The sequence below is a fragment of the Oncorhynchus gorbuscha genome, linkage group LG16, assembly GCF_021184085.1.
Source record: "Oncorhynchus gorbuscha isolate QuinsamMale2020 ecotype Even-year linkage group LG16, OgorEven_v1.0, whole genome shotgun sequence".
Lineage (NCBI taxonomy): Eukaryota > Metazoa > Chordata > Actinopteri > Salmoniformes > Salmonidae > Oncorhynchus > Oncorhynchus gorbuscha.
In genome coordinates, this window is record NC_060188.1 from 67,636,921 (window position 1) to 67,662,568 (window position 25,648).

A 25,648-nucleotide genomic window follows, 5' to 3' on the forward strand; every position below is an offset into this window, starting at 1 on the left:
TAACTAAATTATGGGGATTCTAATTCTGTTTGGATGTGTTGAAGGGAATTGAAATAAGTGGGCCCACTCACCACATGCAGAATCTTATTTTCGGTCTCATACACAGAACAGTCCTGAAATACAGAGGGAGATGGAGAGGCAGAGGTTACCACAGGACAATGTGTCAGAGAAGTGATTATTATTCCAGTTATAACAAAGTGGCTATTTGCAAAGAACAGAGAGGTTCAGCACCAATGCCCCCCCCCCCACACACACACACACACACACACACAAACAGTCCACCGTGAGTCACTCTGCCCTTACGGGGCCTGCGTCCCTCGCTACCTCTCTCCACTCCTTCTCTCTCTCTACAGGCGATATCTCTCTGCCATCAGATAGACTCTGAGGACAGCCACACACGGATGAAATCTCCGCTGCAATACCTGCTGCTCTTTTGGAGCACCTCCCCAGCCTTCGACCAGACCCTCTCCTAAGTGGTATAGCACCGTTTCGTGAAGCCCCCTGCAAGGACTAAGCAAGCCCCCCCCCCTAACTAATCTCATGCAATTCTATACATTTTGCCATGAGGCTGAGAGAAAAATGTGCAGTTTCATAGCTAACCTTATGCTATCCTAAAATAAATCCATGAGGCTGAGAGAAAAATGTGCAGTTTCATAGCTAACCTTATGCTATCCTAAAATAAATCCATGAGGCTGAGAGAAAAATGTGCAGTTTCATCTAACCTAGCTAACCTAAAATAAATCCATGAGGCTAGTTTCCTAAAATAAAAATAAATCCATGAGGCTGAGAGAAAATGTGCAGTTTCATAGCTAACCTTATGCTATCCTAAAATAAATCCATGAGGCTGAGAGAAAATGTGCAGTTTCATAGCTAACCTTATGCTATCCTAAAATAAATCCATGAGGCTGAGAGAAAAATGTGCAGTTTCATAGCTAACCTTATGCTATCCTAAAATAAATCCATGAGGCTGAGAGAAAAATGTGCAGTTTCATAGCTAACCTTATGCTATCCTAAAATAAATCCATGAGGCTGAGAGAAAAATGTGCAGTTTCATTATGCTATCCTAAAATAAATCCATGAGGCTGAGAGAAAATGCAGTTTCATAGCTAACCTTATGTTTAAAATAAATCCATGAGGCTGAGAGAAAAATGTGCAGTTTCAAGCTAACTTATGCTATCCTAAAATAAATCCATGAGGCTGAGAGAAAAATGTGCAGTTTCATAGCTAACCTTATGCTATCCTAAAATAAATCCATGAGGCTGAGAGAAAATGTGCAGTTTCATAGCTAACCTTATGCTATCCTAAAATAAATCCATGAGGCTGAGAGAAAAATGTGCAGTTTCATAGCTAACCTTATGAAAAAAAATGTGCACAGTTTCATAGCTAACCTTTCATAGCTAACCTTATGCTATCCTAAAATAAATCCATGAGGCTGAGAGAAAATGTTGCAGTTTTAAAGCTATGTTCCTGTAATTCTAAACATTTTGCTATGGCTTATGATGTGTTCATTTGCTATCTGGGGGGTCTTGAGCTTTTGGGTGGACTGCGGGGGTGCGTCCTACACCACTGCTTCTCGGATGTGCCTGCCTGTCCTTGTGCCAATCCCTGCAGGACCCAGGGCTGAACTAACACTCCCTCCCTGCAGCCCTTCCCCTACAGTATCATGTCCTGCTCTAGTGAAGACGGATGCCTCTACACAGTGCCAGCCTTCCCCTATTTATATCTATTGGAACACCTCAGCACTGTTCCCGCAGTATGAATTAGAGCAACACAGAGAAACACATCCTCCCAGCGTGCACACATACTGTATGGTAGGCATGCAGACCGTCATGCTCTTTACAAAAGGTAAGGCTACATTTGAGTAGCCAGAGGCTGTCCTCTCTCCATGGGCATGATGACACATATAGTCATTTCCAATAGCAGAGCAGAGCACACAGCTCCTGTGTTGACTAACTTAATTGAAAAAAGGCCTTTGAGAAATGTTTGTTTATAACCCAGTTTTGGGAAACAGTAACCGTGGTAATGCTGGCTCGTGGTACAGCTGTATATGGGACTGTGTTTGATGGCTTACCTGCTGTACAATCGTGGTGAGCTCGAGACACAGCTGAATCACATTGTTTCTTGTCATGGAGTAGTCTGCCACTGCTGCGAACGGAGACCTGAAAAAGAAGTAGCATCTGGAATTAACCATTAGATCATTCTTCATTCTAATCCCTTTGACTGGACAATACATGTGGGTGAGTATGAAGTGTATATCGTGTGCCATATTATATATGACAATGACAGGCATCTACAGTGCCCTCCCTAATAATTTTCTTCTTTTGGCTCTATACTCCAAAAGTTTGGATTTGAAATAAAACAATGTAAAAGTGCATACGGTCAACTTTAATATGAGGGTATTTCTATCCATATCGTGTGAACTGTTTATCAATTACAGCACTCTCCGTGCATAGTTCCCCCATTTTATCGGACCAAATGTTTTGGGACAAATTCACACTTCTTTTTTTCATTTAACATTTATTTAACTAGGCAAGTCAGTTAAGAACAAATATGTTTCTAAAAATGTCTGCATTAATGTGGATGCTACCATAATTATGGATAATCCTGAATGATGAGTGAGAAAGTTACAGATGCACAAATATCATACCCCCCCCCCCCCACAAAAAAAAACGAGTGAGGTTAGCGTGTCTTGAGGGTATGATATTTGTGCGTCTGTAACTTTCTCACTCATCATTATTCAGTATTAATTCAGGATTATCCGTAACCATGGTAACATCCACATTAATGTAGACGTGTTTAGAAACATTCTATTCTTATTTACAATAAAAGTGACACGATACATTATTTACCATTTCTATTTGGCACAAAATAATCTGAAACACAAACTAAACAAACAGCAAATGCATCCAACAAATTTGTAGTCAGAAGCTTGATGTAGTCATTGCGTGGTATGAATATGGGACCAAAAACGTAACTTTTTATTACTTGAATACACATATACTGTAATTACATTTGTCCCAAAACCTTTGGTGTCCTAAAATGTGGGGACTATGTACAAAAAGTGCCGTAATTTTGGAACGGTTCACCCGATATGGATGAAAATACACTCAAATTAAAGCTGACAGTTTACACTTCAACCGTATAGTCATTGTTTGAGTTTAAATCCAAACCTTTGGAGTATAGAGCCAAAAGAAGAAGAAAAATGCACTGTCCCAATATATACTGAACGAAAATATAAACACAACATGCAACAATTTCAAAGATTTTACTGAGTTACAGTTCATATAAGGAAATCAGTCAATTGAAAGAAATTCATTAGGCCCTAATCTATGGATTTCACATGACTGGGAATACAGATATGCATCTGTTGGTCACAGAAACTTAATAAAATAGGCAGGGGCATGGATTAGAAAAACAAACACTCGCGTACACGTGTTCTGCGGTTGTGAGGCCGGTTGAACGTATGGACACTCTCTAAAAAGACGTTGGAGGTGGCTTATGGTAGAGAAATAAACATTAAATTCCCTGGCAACAACTCTGGTGGACATTCCTGCAGTTAGCTCCCTGAAAACTTGAGACATCTGTGGCATTATTGTGTGACAAAACTGCACATTTTAGAGCGGCCTTTTATTGTCTATGTCACAAGGTGCACCTGTGTAATGATCATGCTGTTTAATAAGCTTCTTGATATTTTACACCTGTCAGGTGGATGGTTTATATTGGAAATGGAGAAATGCACACTAACAGGGATGTAAACAAAATTTGAAAGAAATAAGCTTTTTGTGCGTACGGAACATTTCTGGGATCTTTTATTTCAGCTCATAAAACATAGGACCAACACTTTACATGTTGCGTTTATGTTTTTGTTCAGTGTAGTATATGACGCTGAAATTGTTCAGTTCTTAAATTGCAGTGCAAGTCGAGGGAATCAAACTAGTTATGCAGAAAAAACATTTTTTGTTTACTGCATATCTTAATACATCCACCCACACACCCGTACACACACACACACACACACACACACACACACACACACACACACACACACACACACACACACACACACACACACACACACACACACACACACACACACACACACACACACACACACACACACACACACACACACACACACACACACACACACACACACTGTCTGGCAGCATCTCACAGAGGACCTGAGGAGGATAAACAGCAGCACCTAACAGACACACTCTCTCATGGCCAACCTCTCAAAACAACACTTACATAAAAGCTCACTCATCTTTTGTTTGTCAGCTGTTTGCTAATGGAAATTATGTAAGGACATCAACTTAGTCATGTTTGAGTGTTCAAAATCAAATCAAATGTTATTTGTCACATGCTCAAAATACAACATGTGTAGACTTTACAATGAATTGCTTACTTACAAGCACATAACCAACAATGCAGTGTCTTCTCTGTATACATCAATGATGTCGCTCTTGCTGCAGGTGATTATCTGATTTATCGCTGCGTTAACTAACCTCCACACGAGCTTCAATGCCATACAACTCTCCATCAGTGGCCTCCAACTGCTCTTAAATGCAAGTAAAACTAAATGCATGCTCTTCAACCGATCGCTGCCCATACCTGCCTGCCCGTCCAGTATAACTACTCAATTGATCACTCAAGAAGTGAGTCCTAGATGACAGCCTAACAGACTGTAGCTGGAAAGGTAGCAAATCTAATACGAGAACACTGACTGACGTCGACGAATCTCCAGAGTGAGATGAACCTCTCAGACCACGTGAACCTCTCACACGACGACCCGGAAGAATCTACAAAGGACAATGGCGACATCGACTGTGCAAACCAGAGCCTCACCAGCTCAACAATCGAAGCCAGCTTCACGTAAATACAATGCATTGCTTTTCCCAATGAGCTATCGTTAGTGGCATATGTATTTATGTAAGAATATCTTTCCAGGTCCAATAGAGACTCATGTTCCTTAGTCTTCCTTCCAAAACCCCCTTCTCTTCTCTCTGAATCTATCATGTTATAACCAAACTGTTTTTGTTCAGTCCACTAGGGACGGAATTTACTGTTTAATGTTATTATGTATTGTACATTCTGTAATTGTTGAATTAGTTAGTAAGTAAATAATTGAGCCCATTTGTGTATGGATGATTCATAAGTTAAGTCTGGGTTCGTGCAGATAACCAAGAACTTTACGACATTCAGATAAGACTGATATTAGGTCAAGAATAATTACTATGTAAACGAACAAACTATACTAACTAACTAACTAACTAACTACTTCCGTGGTGCCCCAGGTTATTAAAGAGTACATTTTTGTTGCATGATTTAATTCAATCACGTAATCAATTCATGTTAGGTCATCGATTTGATAAAATAGCATGTCATATTAAAGAATTCAGAGACATGACACACCCTATGGGTTGAAGCAAAAGTAGTGTACTACATATAGAGAAGTGTGTGATTTGAAAAGCAACCTATGAAACTAGTCTGGGTAGAATAGTGTGCCTGAGCATGTATGCGTGTGATTGTGTGTGTACTGTAGCTCATTGCAAATCTCACCTATCCAGCCATGCCAGCAGGCTCTTGGCTGCAGCGATGAGGTCCACCACAGAGGTGAGGAAGTCATTGGGCAGCTTGCGGGCGGCACGGCCGTCATAGTGACCACTGCGACGCCGCCCTGTGATGAAGTTCTGCAGGTTCTTGGCTGAGGCGTTAAGCTTATGGGATAGAGTCTTCAGATTCTCTGTCTCCAAACCGTAGTTCTGAGTGAGAAAGAGAGAGAGGAGAGGGAACATGAGTTTTTTTGTTTTGGTCGATTCTTGTTGTCATTATAATTTCCATGGGATTGTTGATGCTTTCTGTTGTTTTATGTTTCTACAGAACCCTCAGAAAGAGTTGATGTTGTGTCTCAATGGGTCTCAAGTGGTTTTCACCTGTAGATATAAATTCCCAAAAACCAAAAGCAATGTCACAGCCAATATTATACACAATTACAGGAAGTCGACTGCCACAGGTGCATTTCACCAAAGGAGATCTTCACTATAGTGTGTGAAGAATGAGTGCACACTAACCAGTGAGTCACATCCTGTACATGTGAAGGCAACTAAAAGAGAAAGGCTACTCAAATCAAATCAAAGTTTATTTGTCACGTGCTCCGAATACAACAGGTGTAGTAGACCTTACAGTGAAATGCTTACTTACAGGCTCTAACAAATAGTGCAAAAAAACATATCAGGTATAACCTTCCCCAAGAGCTGTAAATATACTGTATGATAATGTTGTTGAGATAAACAAGTCTACGGTAATTCTAAAAACGCTCCCTAAGCTCCCTTGTGCGTAAGCACTGTTCACACTGTCGTTCAAAGGAAGTGATTGTGGCATAAACAAATAATTCACTGTAACGTTTCTTTCCATGCAGGCAGTGAAAGTACAGGGATTAAAAGTGTGGTAAATAGAAAGTCAGTCGTACTGGCAGGGGCTCATAGGGATTCCGGCCCGCCTGCTTACACCTGCCTCGCTGTGTGACAAACATGTGAGGATCTAACAGAACCAGCGATCCATCAGACACACCCCCACTCTCCCTCCAGCTGTCACCTCGCATGTGTGGGAAAACCAGAACACTCATTATGCACTACCCACAATGCCCCCTATGTACGTGGAGGTCTGTGGGCTTCTGTCATGCCAGTGTCATGACTGTCCTGTGAGAATCCAAATAGGTCAGATCAACTTTGCAATAAATAACTTAAAGCAGAACCCCTCTCACCTGTAAGTGGGGGTTAACACCTCACGTCCTGTTGTAAATCAAGGACAGAACACTTAGACATCCCTCTCCAAATTCACCCAAGGAAAGACTTTTCTAGCCAAAACTCTAACACGTTCAAAAGTAACTGCTAGAACAATTTTTCTAACATTGAACGTTGGGAATGGACAGAGGTGACCTAAAATAACACTAATGTCATTTTTGATGTCATTAAAAATGTTATAAATGAAATACTGTAGCTTGAAAATTATACACACTACATGAATGAAGTTTCCATTCTCTGCCTTGTGTATGCTATATGAAAAATAATGAAAGTATTTTTGCTAAGAGCGGGTTGTGATTTTAGAAACTGTAAGAAAAAAATGTTTCTATAACTGTGCACAGTAAGTAGTCACCGCCTCCTTGAGTGAGGTCAGAGAGCGTGTCAGCCTGACGGAACCGCCCCTTTTGAATGAACTCACGTTTAAAGTGGTTTGAGCTCTGAATCTTAACATGAGGAAGAGACGATGAAGTTACCTTCCGGACAATCACTGCTAGCTGTCCTAAGTAAAGTATCTAGAAAAGTGAACTTAAGTGGGACCACTCTACTACTCGTTTCAAGCCATCGTAGTACGCTACTCCCATTACTCCATTGGGAACCATCAACACGGCTGACTAGCCTATCTTCAAAGAAGCTTCTTCCAGAGCGAATGGAAGGAAAATGAACTTGTAGTTCTGTTCAGGACTAAACAACAAGTCACCGGATACCGGACGACAAGCAGAGGAGAGCAACAGAGAAAACCCTTTTGGAAATCAGAGCCTTAGAAGCGTGCCGTGAAAAGGTCCAACCCCCTTTCCAAGGCGGCCCGGTTAGGAGAGACACACGGTGAACCAAGGCATTTTCACATAAATACATTCATGATTTCTTACTCCAAGCGGGCGGCGGTTCGTGTGCAAAGTATATGATTACTGTGAATGTAGTTTCTAAATTGACCAACTTTAAGTGTCTCTGTCTCTCTTTCTCACCCTCTCCATGTCTTTTGTAGCAAGCAGCCATATTGTTGTTAGTCACTAGGGACCTGTTTCTAATGTATTGTGTATGTTTATCCTGTGTTATCATTTAGTTAGCTAGTAAATAAATAATTAAATCAATTTGTGTAGTACTGAATCATAAGTAAGGCCCAGGTTTTTGCAGATGCAAGGAGGTTATGACTGTTCAGAATGATGAGATGATACGGGGTTATGATTAATAAGTTGATTATTTATGTATGTGATAGGTAAAGACCTTAAGGGTTTAATTTGAGAGATGGTTACTCTTTAAAGAACCGCTCTCGTGGTGCCTCAAATCCTAATTAGTTAATTGTTACATAGTTAGTTGATTAGATAAATAACAGTCATCAGATGAAAGTAAAGTCACAACACCAGGGTTTCTTGGATGGGGGCTGGCCGATGAGTAATCATATTTAATGCAGCATGCCTGACGGACTGATTTAACCAAATCCCAGTTACATAAGGGGCTTTGGGAGTGAAGACGAGGCTTACCCATATGGCTATGGAGGATGAGTGGGCTTCAGATAACATCTGTGACCTCTGTCTCCTAACTCTCCGTCCCCTCCTCTCTCTCTACATCACTCCTTCCCACTCTCCATCCCACCTCCTCTTTACGCGTCACTCGTTTCCCTTTAGTCCCATTAATCTCACCCACTCAATCTCTGCTTGCACTCTCTATCCTCTCTTTCTTCCTCTCTCTCCCCCTCTTTCTCTCTATCTGTTCTTTTCTCTTGGTCATCACTCTCTATCATCCACATGTCACACCCACCCAAACCACCCTTGAAGCTGTGTATTGTTTTGCGTCTGTGTGTGGGGTGGTGTGATTGTACAGTATGTGTGTGTGTTTATTTTCTCTGGACTATCCCTCCAGCATACACAAGGACCAGTGGAAGTGAACTGACAAACAGGGTAATTACCTGGTCTAACGCAACACTATCAGCCTAAATCAGAAGTTTAGCCAGCTGTGAAGGTGGCAACTAATAATTATCAATAATCAGAAAGAAAATGCAACCTAAAGGGGATTATAAAACGATATCTCCTAAAATTGACACAGACGTCAGGCAAAATAAAACGTATAATATTGAACAAGAGTCTGAAATGCTGTCAGAGCAAAAATGCTTCAACATATCCTAGCACTGTACTCCTAAGCTGTAAAGACTCTTACAGTTAAGCACTATCCCCACCAGCTGCCTGTCTGACCTCTATGTCCAAAAAATTAAAAGCAAAACAGATTAAACACCAAAACCTGACTTCCCAGACACAGATTACGCCTAGGCTTGGACTAAAAAGCTACTTCAGTTGGTGAGTACCTGGATGGTTCTCTGATTTTCTGACTTGATTCACACTCTTTGGGGGGTTCATGGATCCTCTGGATGAGTCATTGAATCTCTGTTTAAATCATAGATTCTCTGTATGATTCATGACTCCACACAGCCTGGTGGTGACTCTAGAGAGGAATACATGACTGAATGAAGGGGGTGGAGGACTCACCAGGGCACAGCCTCTAGGATAAGCTCAAACTCTAGCTAGCCCTAACCCCTGACCAGCACCCCCTGACTCCATCATGACTACTCACCAGAGCACAGAGTAGATCCACAGCCTCGAGGATATGCTCAAACTCTAGCTAGCCCTAACCCCTGACCAGCGCCCCCTGACTCCATCATGACTACTCACCAGAGCACAGAGTAGATCCACAGCCTCCAGGATGAGCTCCTGGTGTCCGATACGGGACACTCCCAGGTCCTCCAGCTCCTGGTGAGTGATACGAAGCAGCTGATCTCCCCCCACCTTCTCCCTCTCAAACGTCTTAATGTACTGCTGCAGACAGTCATCCAGCCCTGGAGAGAGAGGAGACGAGATGACGCTGTGAAGACTAATTACAAAGGGAAATATTAATTTGATAAATGAATTTGTTCTGGCTCACTCCTCTTTGCTCCTGTCTGCTACTACCTCATATACATGTCTTGATGATTCATTGAAAAATGCTTCTGGTAAGGAACTGTAATAGCATATAACTTTGAGAAACAATATAATATTATTCAAGTTACAATAGTCTTTGTATCAACTCCGTCCATCCATCCAGGTTATTATGACCAACTAAGGCCTACGCAGGCAGTGTGTTTCAGATATAAGCCCCAACAACCTCAGTCCCTTCCAGACATCAGTCTAAATATTGTGTGTGAAGATGTTATGTTATCTGGTCAGGGCTGTGTGAAGAAACTCCCTCTTATCAGTTCAGCTCTGCAGTCCTGAGGGGTTTACAGTGACTCAATCACTTCATCTTCTCTCTCTCACTCTCTCTCTCTTTCTCACTTTCCCGTCTCACTCTCTCCCTCTAAGTGTGTGTGTGTGTGCGTCTGTGTGTGAGTGTGTGTGTGTGCATGCATCTGCATGTGAGTGTGTGTGTGCGTGCGTACGTACGTGCGTCTGTGTGTGTGTGTGAGTGTCTCCGCATCTCTCATTTCTGGGCTTTGAAACTGTAGCCTTTGAGTGTGTGCCAGTGCTTGGTTTAATACTAACTGACACACAGAGATCTCAAAGATGAACACACGTGGCAGAGCTGAACATAGTGCTGTTCTGGGCACAGCTGAACAGACATACATACACAGCCTTAGCCAGCCATACACATACATACACAGCCTTAGCCAGCCATAGACATACATACACAGCCTTAGCCAGCCATAGGCAGGCTTTAATCACCCACGTTACACAGACCTCCACGGATGTCCAACAAATTACAATGGTACATACAACCCACACACAATCAACCCTTTCCCCCTACGCATACCATTACATACAACCTTCCTCCTATTATTAACAGAACTGACACACATCATATATTTATTAAGACCATGACATATTCAAACACTCACAGCATTTACTACACACATACAGCCCACTCACAACCAACAGTTGACAGCCCACTCATAACCAACAGTTGACAGAGGCCTGTCAAAGAGTAAACATTTAGTTCCACATTAAACCCAATGGACACACAGAATCATCCTTACATTCTTCCATTCTTTCATCCCTGGGGGAGGAATAGAGGAGCTTTTCAAATTGATCCTCCCATCCCCCTGGCATACAAAAACAGAGATGGCACCATCTCAGTTATCCTCTCTGAAAGCTTTAATTCACAGCTGTACAAATACCATCAGTCAGTGTCTATCTAAATGTGGACTCAACACTGACACACAATTTCTCCAGCACTGACACACACTGCTTACAGATACACACACACACACACACACACACACACACACACACACACACACACACACGCACGCACGCACGCACGCACGCACGCACGCACGCACGCACGCACGCACGCACGCACGCACGCACACACACACACACACACACACACACACACACACACACACACACACACACACACACACACATCATGCTGGTTAAGTGTGCCTTGAATTCAAAATAAGTCACAGACAGTGTCACCAGCAAAGCACCCCCACACCATAACACCTCCTCTTCTATGCTTTACGATGGGAAACACACATGCTGAGATCATCCGTTCACCAACACCGCATCTCACAAAGACACGGCCGTTCGAACCAAAAATCTACAATTTGGACTCCAGAACAAATTTCCATCGGTCTAATGTCCATTTCTCGTGTTTCTTGGCACAAGCAAGTCTATTCTTCTAATTGGTGTCCTTCAGTAGTGGTTTCTTTGCAGCAATCGACCATGAAGGCCTGATTCACACTGTCTCCTCTGGACAGTTGATGTTGAGATGTGTCTGTTACTTGAACTTTGTGAAGTATTTATTTGGGTTGTAATTTCTGAGGCTGGTAACTTTAAGGAACTTATCCTTTGCAGGAGAGGTAACTCTGTGTCTTCTATTCCTGTGGTGTTCCTCATGAGAGCCTGTTTCATCATAGAGCTTGATGGTTTTTGCGACTGCACAGAAACTTTCAAAGTTCTTGAAATGAGCCTCATTGACTGAACATCATGTCTTAAAGGAATGATGGACTGTCGTTTTTCTTTGCTTATTTGAGCGGTTCTTGCCATAATACGGACTTGGTCTTTTACCAAATAGGGCCATCTTCTGTATACCACCCCTACCTTGTCACAACGCAACTGATTGGCTCAAACGCATAAAGAAGGAAATACATTTGACAAATTAACTTTTTTTAAAGCACATCTGTTAATTGAAATGCATTCCAGGTGACTACCTCATGAAGCTGGTTGAGAGAATGCCAAGAGTGTGCAAAGTTGCCATCAAGGCAAAGGATGGCTATTTGAAGAATCTCAAATAATTTGTGATCTATTGCATCCCACAACTGTCCCATACTATGTTTAGAATATTTATTTCTCAAACAGAAACAGAATATAATAGGTCGACTTTTGTACTATGGAGGATAGTAGATTGACATAGTGTCACGCTCTGACCTTAGAGAGCCTTTTTATTTCTCTATTTGTTTAGGTCAGGGTGTGATTTGGGTGGGCATTCTATGTTTTCTATTTCTTTGTTTTTGGCTGTGTGTGGTTCCCAATCAGAGGCAGCTGTCTATCCTTGTCTCTGATTGGGAATCATACTTAGGCAACCTTTTCCCCACCTAATGTTGTGTGCCATTATTTATGTTCTGTGTGGTTGTGTGCCATTATTTATGTTCTGTGTGGTTGTGTGCTTTACGGTCGGTTTCTGTTTACCTGTTGTTGGTTTTTGTGAAGGTTTCACTTTATTAAAGATGTGGAACTACATGCACGCTGCGCCTTGGCTCATTTATGACAGGAAGTTTGAAGACAGTTGAACGTGACACATAGGCTATTGGTTTCGCTCTTCGTTAGGCCTACTCATCTTGTTGGCTGACGAAAAGCAAATGTGAACAGTTCTTCCAATATCTTCAATATGCACTTCGGAATTGGATAAGGACGCGCGCAGTTGCGTCCCGGATGTGTCTGACTTGTAGCCTGTGAGAAAGACCGGATCGGGTGACGGAGAGCCATGCGAGTGAGAGACGCTTCGGATTGTGCAGCACTCTCAGGGAGAACCGCACATCACAGCACTCCGGGCCGCAAAAGGCATGGATTTGTTTAGGGGTCATTACCGCCACAAAGGAGATGCCGCCGTGAAAATCGAGGCATTATCAAGTGCTTGTCAAATTGTGAATGGAAGAATATTGGAGTGTGTACAGCCTGCACAACAAACAAAACAAAGCAGAGCTCATGCCTTTCAAGCGACTTTTTTTCAAATCATCATGAGAATCTCATCATGCAGCCTTACAATGTATTACATATCAAAACGTATAGCCCAACGTTTGTAGAACAACTAAAGTTACAAAGTTACTCCAAAGTTACTCCAAATAAAGAATATAGGAGTACCTATTTCTTTGTTAACCGCTCTACACAGAATAGCCGCTTATGCACACTTCGTTCAATTGTATTCTTCATACTATAAAATAATGCCATTGAATAATAAACAAATATTGTCTGCTAAATGAACTAGTGTTGCCCACAGCTATTTGTCATAGCCAGATCAGGACCTAACATAAGGGCAACTCAAAAGTATGCTATTCTGTTCTTCTGAAATAGACTACATTTTCTTCATATCATGCTTCTTTAGACCTGTCTAAAATAAATAGTGGATTTATTGTGAAGGGTGAGGCTATATTACATGGATTTATTAGACTTTATAAACTAGCTTGGTAGGCTATGTGTGGAAGCCAGGGGATGGTAAATGTGTTATGTTAATTAACGGTCACCTAGTCATGGAAGCCATTATTCCTTACATTGGCTAAAATACAGATAAACATATAAACACACAAACATCCATGTAAACACACTCATACACACCTTTACATACAACAGACAAGAAGGAACTGGAGAGGAAGCAGAACCAGTCGGGTTGTCTGTGTTTTGGTCCAGACCACAGCAGCTCCATTTCCCTCATCTCTCTATCTCAGTGTTTCCTCATCTCTCCCTCATCCACTCTCCCACACTCTTTCTATCCTTTCTCCTCCCTTGGTCAGCCTCCCACAAAGAAGGTGGTGGAGCCCTCATCTCCTCCTTTTGATTTAATCTCAATGTCTTCTTGGGCCTAGACCTAATGTAGGATTCAGCTCAAGTTCAGCTGGCAGCTAAATGATGGAGAAGCTGCAAGAAGAGAGCTCCATGGCTTTGTACACAATTTAAGGGCTTAACAAATCCACCTCTTTACCAAGTTAATGGAGACCCACTTGTCAATGAAAAAAATGCCCATGTTGCTATAGAAACCACACAGTGGGGTTTGGAGTAGAGTCTGCTGCAAGACGACAATACTGTAAGTAAACATGTAATTGAAACATTATGGATATAGAAATAAAACCTCTAAACTTCAACCCACCAAAACAAGCAGGGACATTGTCTAAAGTATGAATGCTCTCTCCAGATAACATATATAAACACACAGATAATACATTCTAAAGGTCAAACACGTATTTGTTCTATACATCTATATTACACCTCAATTCAGAGATCGGCTTCGTCCATCTAAATGGGCAGAGCAACCCCCCCATAACAAACTAGCCTATATCTTTACCCCAGAAACCCCCCTTAATCAACGGGCCTGGCCTCCTGTTAATTAACAAACAGAGCTATTTTTGTGATGAGATCAATGGAGGAGACAGACAGCCTGGGTTGGCAAGAGCACACATAGACACACAGAGAGAGATTAAATGAGAAATCTGATTAAGAGACTATTAATCCACTAGTAATTGAGGCTGAGGTGAGTAAATTCTGTTTAGTGTTGTGATACATTATTGAGGTGGCTTTCTAGGGGAGAGGCACTATGTTAATCTACATATTTTATCACTGTCAAGAGACATGGGCAGGGTGCCAGCCATTCAGATCAAAACACACACACATAAAGTTTGACAGGGCAGTTAAGAGCGTTGGACTAGTAATCGAAAGGTTGCTGGGCCGAATCCACGAGCTTGGTTTGAATCCCTGAGCTGACTAGGGGGGAAATCTTTTGATGTGCCCTTGAGCAAGGCACTTAACCCTAATTGCTCACCTGCTCCCGAGTGGCACAGTGGTCTAAGGCACTGCATCTCAGGGCTAGAGGTGTCACTACAGACCCTGGTTTGATTCCAGGCTGTATCACAACCGGCAGTGATTGGGAATCCTTCAGGGTGGTGCACAATTGGTCCAGTCTTGTCAGGTTAGGGTTTGGCCCGGGTCATTGTAAGAATTTAAATAAGAATTTGTTCTTAAATGGCTTGCCTAGTTAAATAAAAAATAAATGAAGATGATAAACACATTCTAACCAGAGAAACATGGTGTAAATGTGCACACACATACTCTAGGCTATACATACACTCCCATACCCAACATATGGCTCATAATATTCAAACATCAAATATGCATGCTATGCAACCCAAGTGAGGAGATTGGTCTTTTTCAACATGATTCTACTTGGACAGTGCATTAGAGCTTAGCTAGCTCCATGATCATCTTACTAATCGCCTTTAGCACAAATGTATGGCAGGTGTTTTGTGTGAAAATAATTTATAATTTATGAAACTGTTTCTCTTTTCATAAAACACTTAGCTTGAACATGATCCAAGTATTTGCAGCTGTTTAAACTTCAATATATGTCTAAATAAGCACAGTTCGCCCTTAATTTAAAGGCTCCATATATTTTCCGTAAGTGGAGGGGTATTCTCTGTGGAGAGGCCTTTGTCGGTGCTGATGGAGCAGAGAGGCTTGGACACAGGAAACACCGGAGGATGCAGAGTGGCACTATGGGAAGGCCACTGGGTGCTCCTATATGGCCTCAGGACATCACTGAGCTGTATGCTAATAATGGAACCTCTGAATGGTAATGATGAGACCGAGATGCTGTGGGCCTTTGGGACTGGGAGTATAAGAATGGATCTGAGACAAGATTACACAAACTCCATTTCCTTTCATTCTCTCTGTGACTGTGGCTCCCTCCATTCCTCCATCCCTCACTTTACATCAACATTACTATAGGCTTTGCGCCTAGAACCTGTCTCAGCTCTAGTCATCAGATGTGGCTGGGCTACCATAGGGCCCTCCCTCTGAAATGTCTTCCCTTCCTCATCTCCTCTCCATCTCTTCCAATATACAATCTCTTTCTCTTCTCTCCATCAGCTCTGAATCTCCTCATTATTATCATTTTACTCTCTCCTCTGCCATTCCCACTTACTCTTCCATTACATCCCTATAATCCTCCTGTTCCACTAGTCTTTCCAAGCAAAAGCTCTCTCTCACACACACACATGCACACACACAGACACCTAGACTAATATGTACTCTTTTACAGAACTTGTAAACTGCTTTGTGTCTAATCCCAGTAGCCAGTCAGGAGTATGTCTGACTCAGCCAGCCAGACAAGCTCCTGTGTATGTTTGGAGCGTGACTGCGTCTGTGAATGAGCGTGTGTTGAGGCAGTGTGGAGGCAGGAATAAGTAAATTAACACATTAGTTTGAGCATCACTGCGAGGGTATACTCATCCACATGAGTACCCTGCTCAGCACAGACCACCAACACATTACACAGTAATAATGATACATATCAACAATGAGGTACACAGGCATGAGATACATATGAAACACATGACAGTAACACACAATCTATGGAAACAATAACCATAGAATGAACAGAAAACATATTCTCTCTCTCAAATGGAAAGTGTGTGTGTGTGTGTGTGTGTGTGTGTGTGTGTGTGTGTGTGTGTGTGTGTGTGTGTGTGTGTGTGTGTGTGTGTGTGTGCGTGCGTGCGTGCGTGCGTGCGTGCGTGTGTGTGTGTGCATGCAGGCGCATGTGTGTGTGTGTGTTAAAGATAGTCTTATCAACTGTACACAGGCATGAGATACTTATGAAACACATGACAGTAACACACATTCTATGGAAACAATAACCATAGAATGAACAGAAAACATATTCTCTCTCTCAAATGGAAAGTGTGTGTGTGTGTGTGTGTGTGTGTGTGTGTGTGTGTGTGTGTGTGTGTGTGTGTGTGTGTGTGTGTGTGTGTGTGTGTGTGTGTGTGTGTGTGTGTGTGTGTGTGTGTGTGTGTGTGTGTGTGTGTGTGTGTGTGTGTGTGTGTGTGTGTGTGTGTGTGTGTGTGTGTGTGTGTGTGTGTGTGTGCATGCAGGCGCGTGTGTGTGTGTTAAAGATAGTCTTATCAACTGCTGTTCCATCAATCCACAGTGGCTCAGCAGCACATGGGGATTTACCACCATCTGGTTAAGCATCTCTCCAAAACAACATGGGCCTACCTCCAGCCTTGATCCATGACCTCACACACACTACATCTCTCATATGAATCCCCTGAACTAGCACCACATACTGTCAGAATCATCTGTCTTAGAATGATAGAATTATTACTGCATTATCACACGCTGTATTGCAGAAGTGAAATAATATTTTGGGATGTAGTTAATAAATAATCAATATATTTAGCATATGCACTTGATCCACTCCAGAGAAATGTAATAGCTATTAGTAATATATTCTTTACAAAATCCATCTTTTACATTCCCTATAACTAACCTCCACAGAAATTAAAGTCATTTGACATATATTTGTGTCTAACATGCTACACTTCAAATACCTACAGGTCTACATTACTAAAAATACTTTTTTCACTTCGGAGTCAAATTCATCCCAATGCCTTAATTTCAGTGAACCATTAATCCCATAATGGAAATATTCAGACCCTTCTGATCCGGCCATTTAAAAGGCAAAGACTGTACTGAACCAACTGTACTGAACCAACTGAACTGAACCAACTGAACTGAACCAACTCATCCTCCAGTGCTTTGAGATTCTCTCAGGTCCAAATCTATATCACTGCCAATTCCACACCCCACATTTCTACTGAAAATGTCATTCCATTTGTGGTATAGATATACCACATAGAATATAATAATATAATATAATAAAATATCCGTATGTTGCCATTATATAATTGACTACATATACTGAGGTTCAGCAGGTGTTTTTGTTTTCCACAATCCCCAGTGATGGCTCTAGCCTCGCACTGTTTATTGATCGGAGTGGGCGCATTTAGTGCCGTTATACTTGAGCCAAGAGAATATATATTTCACTGCATTTTGTGTGCAGGTTGGTTGCCAACAACTAATGTACATATATCTTAAAACCGTGGCGTACCTTTCATCCAGTCCACCACTTGACTCGAACTCCACTTGCTCACAGGTTCCATGACCAGAGCCATTGTGGAAGTTAACGTTTTAACACTTTTAAAATAAACGTTTTAACACTTCAATCTATTACATTCACCAAATTCACCAATGTTTGATTCTGTAGTCCGTTTGCGTGTTTTCTAACAACTGCGAGGGAGGTCCATCGGATCCGAGGCGACGTCATGCGTGGCTTGATTCAAGTCCGATAGATGTCTACACAATCCTCTCCGCTTGGTGCTTGTGTTGTTCGCTCGAATATCGCGAATATCTCCTTTATCAGTCATTCATGTCGGCTGCTGCCAACACTGCATGATTCTGGTGGAACCGTCTGCGACCCTCTCGCCAATTAATCTCCAGACTAGTATCAACTGATCAATACAGCCAGCCTCCAACCATCCAATAGAGAACGCATTCACTGGCATCTGTGGGTGTATTTCCCAGTCGCATTGTGTAGTCCATGTATTCTCCTTCAGACCAACCCACTGAGTCACACTAGCGCTTGCAGGCTTTTTAAAATCCTCATCAGATGCACGTTCACTGTATCTCCCTCGCCTCTTTGTCGCTGTTCACGCCTCCATCATACAAGCCTCCATCATACAAGCCTCCATCATTACAAGCGCTTCCTAGCGGAAAATACGGTCGCAACAGAGGCTGAGGATGCTGTAATGTCCCCCTCTCTTATTATCATCCTTTACGATGAAAGTTGAGATGTAGCCCTATTCAATATACCATGAATTGATCTGTCTAATTGAGAGTATGAAAGAGAAGAATGAATGGGCATAGGGCATTGCAATATATATTTTGTTATTTGAAATAACCGAACAATCATCCCCATTACAAGTTTGTAACTCAGAATGTGTAATGTTTTATACCCAATTGTTTCACTATGCATTATGAGTTTCTATTGAAGGCATATGATACTGTAGGCCTTATATTAAATATGACCGTATCAGGGTTACACACACACCATACATTACAGGACTAAGCTGGTTATGAAAGAGTGGGCGCTTTTATCCATTAACATAAAATAGTTAGCCTTGCTAAAAACCCTTAATTGAAACAATTACAAAGCTGACACCTCGCCTGTTTTGGTAAAACGCTGAGTGATAGGCCTGGAAAAATATAACCACTCTCAAATTCATAGAAATAGTTATGCAAGAACTGACCGTCTATGATATCAAAATTATAGTTTTAACCATGTTTTGAGGCATTACAGTGTTTGTGTACATTTACAGGAAAACAAGCTTATATTTTGGGTTCTGATGGGGTATGACAGATGAACTAAGCTCATGAGGCATTCATTTATAAGTTATATTCTTAAAGAATTAAAGGGTATATATCAATCAATCAATCAATCAATCAATCAATCAATCAATTAATGTATTTATAAAGCCCTTTTTACATCAGTCAATGTCACAAAATGTCACTGGGTTTCTGCTGTACAGAAACCCAGCCTAAAACCTCATACAGCATGCAATGCAGATGTAGAAGAATATATCATTAATTTACAAGTCCAAAAATGAATGTAGCAATTAAGGATTCTAACTTTAATTCACACATATCAATTGGAGGCCTTTGGATGTTGCTGCCTGTCAGCATAGCCTGGGTCAATCAAGGCACACCCAGTTCACTGGGGCTGGAGAGCGCCAGGGGCTGACCGTCACATCAATTACACCCTCTATTAAATAAATCCACCAACAGACTCAAGACTCAGTCACGACTACAATGAATCTCTTTGACATAACAAACATCCCACTCACTCAGGTGAAAGCAGTAGAAGACTAGCATGAATGCATCCCACTACTGCAACATGAATAGGCCCACCATAGGTTGACATGCTGCCTCATAAAGTAGGCTCATGGAAACAACAAGCTCAGATTAAGTGATGTGATTTTGCTTTACTGGTTTGGCATAATGTGCATATGTGGCTTTCATGGCCTTAACCAGATGTGATGTAATGTATCTGCACACTGAACTATTCTGAGTCGTATTCTGTAAATAATAATCTAACCTAAAGCACGGTCACTTCAAAACCCCTCAGTATTGGTAGTTAGACTGTTGCACACTAGCCCAAAATGCACAATACCTCTATGAGAGAGCCTATAGAGCATCAGAACAAAGAACCACTCTTTTTCCATAACCCCTGACCTGTGCAACAATATTGTTCAGGCTTTGCACAGTTCATGTTTTGTGTCAAATTAGTCACCGTCATGTTATTGACGTAAGAGGGATGGTTGTTCTTCCCAGAATCATGGTACAACAAAGAATCAGCCTCTAATTTTCTAAAATGCCTCAAAGACTAATTCTCAGTGATATCAATCAAGATGTATATCAAAAAATGAGTGTTTGAAGTCTAAGGATATACAGGAAGCGATACACAAGATAAGAATATATTATATAGGCCTATCTCATAGGACAATAGCTGTTAACCACCAAGTCTTGCTTTGTTAAATCAAAGCATCTTGGCTTGTCCTTTATTTTATTTATGTAAGATTAGCAATGGCTCTTGCTCCTCTGCCCCACCCCTACGGGTATGGGAATACATTTGCTCTGTGTGGAGGTATCTTTGTCAGCATCTCTGACTAATTTAAACAGAAGAATGTGTAATCTGCTTTGCAAGACGGGCATTGTCACGTTCTGACCATAGTTCTGTTATTTTATTCTTTGTTTTAGTAAGGTCAGGTTGTGAGTTGGGGTGGGCAGTCTGTTTGTTTTTCTGTGTTGGGTTTTGTGTTCGGCCTAGTATGGTTCTCAATCAGAGGCAGGTGTCGTTAGTTGTCTCTGATTGAAAATCATACTTAGGTAGTAACCTGGGTTTCACTTTTGGTTTGTGGGTGTTGGTTCCCATGTGTGTGTTTGGGCCACGCGGTGCTGTTTCGGTTTTGTAAATTCACGTCATCGTTTATTGTTTTGATTCAGTGTTCAGTGCTTTATTTAATTAAAATCATCATGAACACTTACCACGCTCCGCTTTGGTCCGATCCTTACCCCTCCTCAGGCGAAGAGGACGATATCCATTACAGGCATGTGAAATACAAGAGCCTTAAATTACAACTATTCAGTTCATTTTCTCCTTGCAAGTTATGAATGGAACGTTTATGTCGCTATTAATTTCCCCATTATCTGTGAATACTTTATATCTTTGGGGAAGCTCTCTCCTCTCTCCTGCTATTATTACTCTACCCTTGTAGACTCGTATCTGTCCCTGTGCTCTGAGTGTGTGTGAGCAGCTAATGGGTCAGTCTACATCCAAAGAGTCTGTTTGGTTTCTCAGAAGAATTTGTGAACTAAGTTGCAATTCATAATATTGCGAGTATTTTAAGTATTATGTCAATAAACGGTTGTATACAATATTATAGAGTAGGTATCAGATGTGTGCGTACTGGTAGCGAAGTCAGGTGCAGGAGAGCAGAGATTTGTGAACAGGCGCACACTTTATTTTTAAAAGTGTAGAAAGCGCAAAAAAGTCACAGTAATTATGTTTAACAATAAACATCTTTGTGAAAAATAACACGGAAAAACAAGCCAGTTTTGGCGCGTCAACAATACACACGTAACACAAACAATCTCACACAAAGACATGATGGGGAACAGAGGAATACATACAGTGGGGCAAAAAAGTATTTAGTCAGCCACCAATTGTGCAAGTTCTCCCACTTAAAAATATGAGAGAGGCCTGTAATTTCCACCATAGGTACACTTCAACTATGACAGACAAAATGACAAAAAAAATCCAGAAAATCACATTGTAGGATTTTTAATTAATTAATTTGCAAATTATGGTGGAAAATAAGTATTTGGTCACCTACAAACAAGCAAGATATCTGGCTCTCACAGACCTGTAACTTCTTCTTTAAGAGGCTCCTCTGTCCTCCACTCGTTACCTGTATTAATGGCACCTGTTTGAACTTATCAGTATAAAAGACACCTGTCCACAACCTCAAACAGTCACACTCCAAACTCCACTATGGCCAAGACCAAAGAGCTGTCAAGGGACACCAGAAACACAATTGTAGACCTGCACCAGGCTGGGAAGACTGAATCTGCAATAGGTAAGCAGCTTGGTTTGAAGAAATCAACTGTGGGAGCAATTATTAGGAAATGGAAGACATACAAGGCCACTGATAATCTCCCTCGATCTGGGGCTCCATGCAATATCTCACCCCGTGGGGTCAAAATGATCACAAGAACGGTGAGCAAAAATCCCAGAACCACACAGGGGAACTAGTGAATGACCTGCAGAGAGCTGGGACCAAAGTAACAAAGCCTACCATCAGTAACACACTACGCCTCCAGGGGCTCAAATCCTGCAGTGCCAGACGTGTCCCCCTGCTTAAGCCAGTACATGTCCAGACCCGTCTGAAGTTTGCTAGAGAGCATTTGGATGATCCAGAAGAAGATTGGGAGAATGTCATATGGTCAGATGAAACCAAAATAGAACTTTTTGGTAAAAACTCAACTCGTCGTGTTTGGAGGACAAAGAATGCTGAGTTGCATCCAAGGACGACTGATCCGTGTAAAGGAAAGAATGAGATTTTGAGTGAAAACCTCCTTCCATCAGCAAGGGCATTGAAGATGAAATGTGGCTGGGTCTTTCTGCATGACAATGATCCCAAGCACACCGCCCAGGCAACGAAGGAGTGGCTTCGTAAGAAGTATTTCAAGGTCCTGGAGTGGCCTAGCCAAATCTTTGGAGGGAGTTGAAAGTCCGTGTTGCCCAGCAACAGCTCCAAAACATCACTGCTCTAGAGGAGATCTGCATGGAGGGATGGGCCAAAATACCAGCAACAGTGTGTGAAAACATTGTGAAGACTTACAGAAAACATTTGACCTCTGTCATTGCCAACAAAGGGTATATAACAAAGTATTGAGATAAACTTTTGTTATTGACCAAATACTTATTTTCCACCATAATTTGCAAATAAATTCATTAAAAATGTAACAATGTGATTTTCTGGATTTTTCCCCCCATTTTGTCTGTCATAGTTGAAGTGTACCTATGATCAAAATTACAGGCCTCTCTAATCTTTTTAAGTAGGAGAATTTGCACAATTGGTGGCTGACTAAATACCTTTTTGCCCACTGTACATATAGATTGATTGAGGAATGAAAACCAGGTGTGCAGGGAACAAGACAAAACAAATGGATACATAAAAAATGGAGCGGCGATTCCTAGAAAGCCGGTGACGTCGACCGCCGAATGCCGCCCGAAAAAGGAGAGGAGCCGACTTCGGCAGAAGTTGTGACAGTAGGTCTATTTTGAGCACGTATAGGCCTATCATAGAGCCACTTTTAAACCAACGTAAGCCAATTGACCATTAAGTGACTTTGAGTCATAGAGAAATTTTAGTGATCACATTTCTCACACTAGACTATAGCCTATCTTTGTTTGAGTTTGTCAAACAGTGCAGTTAATTTCACATTTTCTAAAAGGAGGAGGAGCAAAGCAGAGATATGATAGCACTCAAATCCAGATGTTCATCAACAGTCAGGTGCTTCAGGACCTTCAACCGATCACTGCCCACACCTGCCCGCCCGTCCTGCATTACTACTCTGGACGGTTCTGACATAGAAAATGTAGACAATTACAAATACCTAGACTGTAAACTCTCCTTTCAGACTCACATTAAGCATCTCCAATCCAACATTAAATCTAGCTTAAATCGGCTTCCTATTTCACAAAACAAAGCATACTTCACTCATGCTGCCAAACATACCCTCGTAAAACTGACCATCCTACCGATCCTCGACGTCGGCGATGTCATTTATAAAATAGCCTCCAACATCCTACTCAAAAATCTGGATGCAGTCTATCACAGTGCCATCCGTTTTGTCACCACTGCGACCTGTAGGCTCTCGTTGGCTGGCCATCACTTCATACTCGTCGCCAAACCCACTGGCTCCAGGTCATCTACAAGTCTCTGCTAGGAAAAGCCCCGCCTTATCTCAGCTCACTGGTCACCATAGCAGCAGCCACCCGTAGCACGCGCTCCAGCAGGTTTATCTCTCTGGTCACCCCCAAAGTCAATTCCTACTTTGGGCGCCTTTCCTTCCAGTTCTCTGCAGCCAATGACTGGAACGAACTGCAAAAATCACTGAAGCTGGAGACTCATATCTCCCTCACTAGCTTTAAGCACAAGCTGTCAGAGCAGCTCACAGATCAACGCACCTGTACATAGCCCATCTGTAAACAGCCCATCCAACTACGTCATCCCCATACTGTATTTATTTATTTATCTTGCACCCCAGTATCTCTATTTGCACATTCATCTTCTGCACATCTACCATTCCAGTGTTTAATTGCTATATTGTAATTACTTCGCCACCATGGCCTATTTACTGCCTTACCTCCCGTATCTTACCTCATTTGCACTCACTGTATATAGACTTTTTTGTTTTCTTTTTCTACTGTATTATTGACTGTATGTTTTGTTTATTCCATGTGTAACTCTGTGTTGTTGTATGTGTCGAACTGCTGTGCTTTATCTTGCCCAGGTCGCAGTTGTAAATGAGAACTTGTTCTCAACTAGCCTACCTGGTTTAAAACTTCTTTGGGATAGGGGGCAGTATTTTCACGTCGAGATAAAAAGCATGCCCAAAGTAAACTGCCTGATACTCAGGCCCAGAAGCTAGGATATGCATATCATTAGTAGATTTGGATAGAAAACACTCTGAAGTTTCTAAAACCGTTTGAATGATGTCGGTGAGTATAACAGAACTCATATGGCAGGCAGAAAAATCCAACCAGGAAGTGGGAAATCTGAAGTTTGTCATTTTTCAAGTGATTGCCTATCCAATATCCAGTGTAAATGGGGTCAGATTGCACTTCCTAAGGCTTCCAGTAGATGTCAACAGTCTTTAGAAAGTTGTTTTGGGCTTCTATTGTGAAAGGAGAGAGAATAAGAGCTGTTTCAACAAGTGGTCAGCCTGAAAGGCATTAGTTGTGTCTCACGAGTGGCCGTGAGCGCGACGATTGTTCTCTTTCCTTTCTAATGACAACAGAATTATCGGGTCAGAATATTATTGAAGACAAAAACATCCTAAAGATTGATTATATACATCATTTGACGTTTCTACGAACTTTAATGGAACGTTTTTGACTTTTCGTCTGGATTTAGTGCCCCCGCTTTGTGCATTTGGATTAGTGAACTAAACGCGCAAACAAAAAGGAGGTATTTGGACATAAAGATGGACTTTATCGAACAAAACAAACATTTATTGTGGAACTGGGATTCCTGGGAGTGCATTCCGATGAAGATCATCAAAAGTAAGTGAATATTTATAACGCTATTTCTGACTTTTGTTGACTCCACAACTCGGCGGGTGACTGTATGGCTTGTTTTGGTGGCTTAGCGCTGTACTCAGATTGTCGTATGGTGTGCTTTCGCCATAATGCTTTTTTGAAATCTGACACAGTGGTTGCATTAAGGAGAAGTTTATCTTTAATCCTATGTATAACACTTGTATCTTTCATCAAAGTTTATGATGAGTATTTCTGTAAATTGATGTGGCTCTCTGCAAATTCACAGGATGTTTTGGAGGCAAAACATTACTGAATATAACGTGCCAATGTAAACTGAGATTTTTGGATATAAATATGAACTTTATCGAACAAAGCATACATGTATTGAGTATCATGAAGTCCTATGAGTGCCATCTGATGAAAATCATCAAAGGTTTCTG

At 41.6% G+C, this 25,648-nt stretch overlaps 1 protein-coding gene across 4 annotated transcripts in view; it reads right to left on the minus strand.

Moving 5' to 3' along the window:
* The window catches only part of LOC124000086 (connector enhancer of kinase suppressor of ras 2-like), a 42,937-nt gene extending 24,392 nt beyond the window's left edge, over positions 1-18,545 (minus strand). For 2 of the 4 annotated variants that reach the window (XM_046306211.1, XM_046306210.1), the window contains exons 1-5: positions 17,934-18,545; positions 9,467-9,630; positions 5,563-5,765; positions 2,072-2,159; positions 72-113 (exon numbers count right to left, since the gene is read on the minus strand). In XM_046306211.1, coding sequence (XP_046162167.1) covers positions 72-113; positions 2,072-2,159; positions 5,563-5,765; positions 9,467-9,630; positions 17,934-17,997 — 561 coding nt within the window. In that variant the 5' untranslated portion in view covers positions 17,998-18,545. Of the gene's footprint in view, positions 1-71; positions 114-2,071; positions 2,178-5,562; positions 5,766-9,466; positions 9,631-17,933 lie in introns of all 4 variants that reach the window. The other 2 variants (XM_046306209.1, XM_046306208.1) reach the window with 1 other exon arrangement.
* Positions 18,546-25,648: the final 7,103 nt, after the last annotated feature.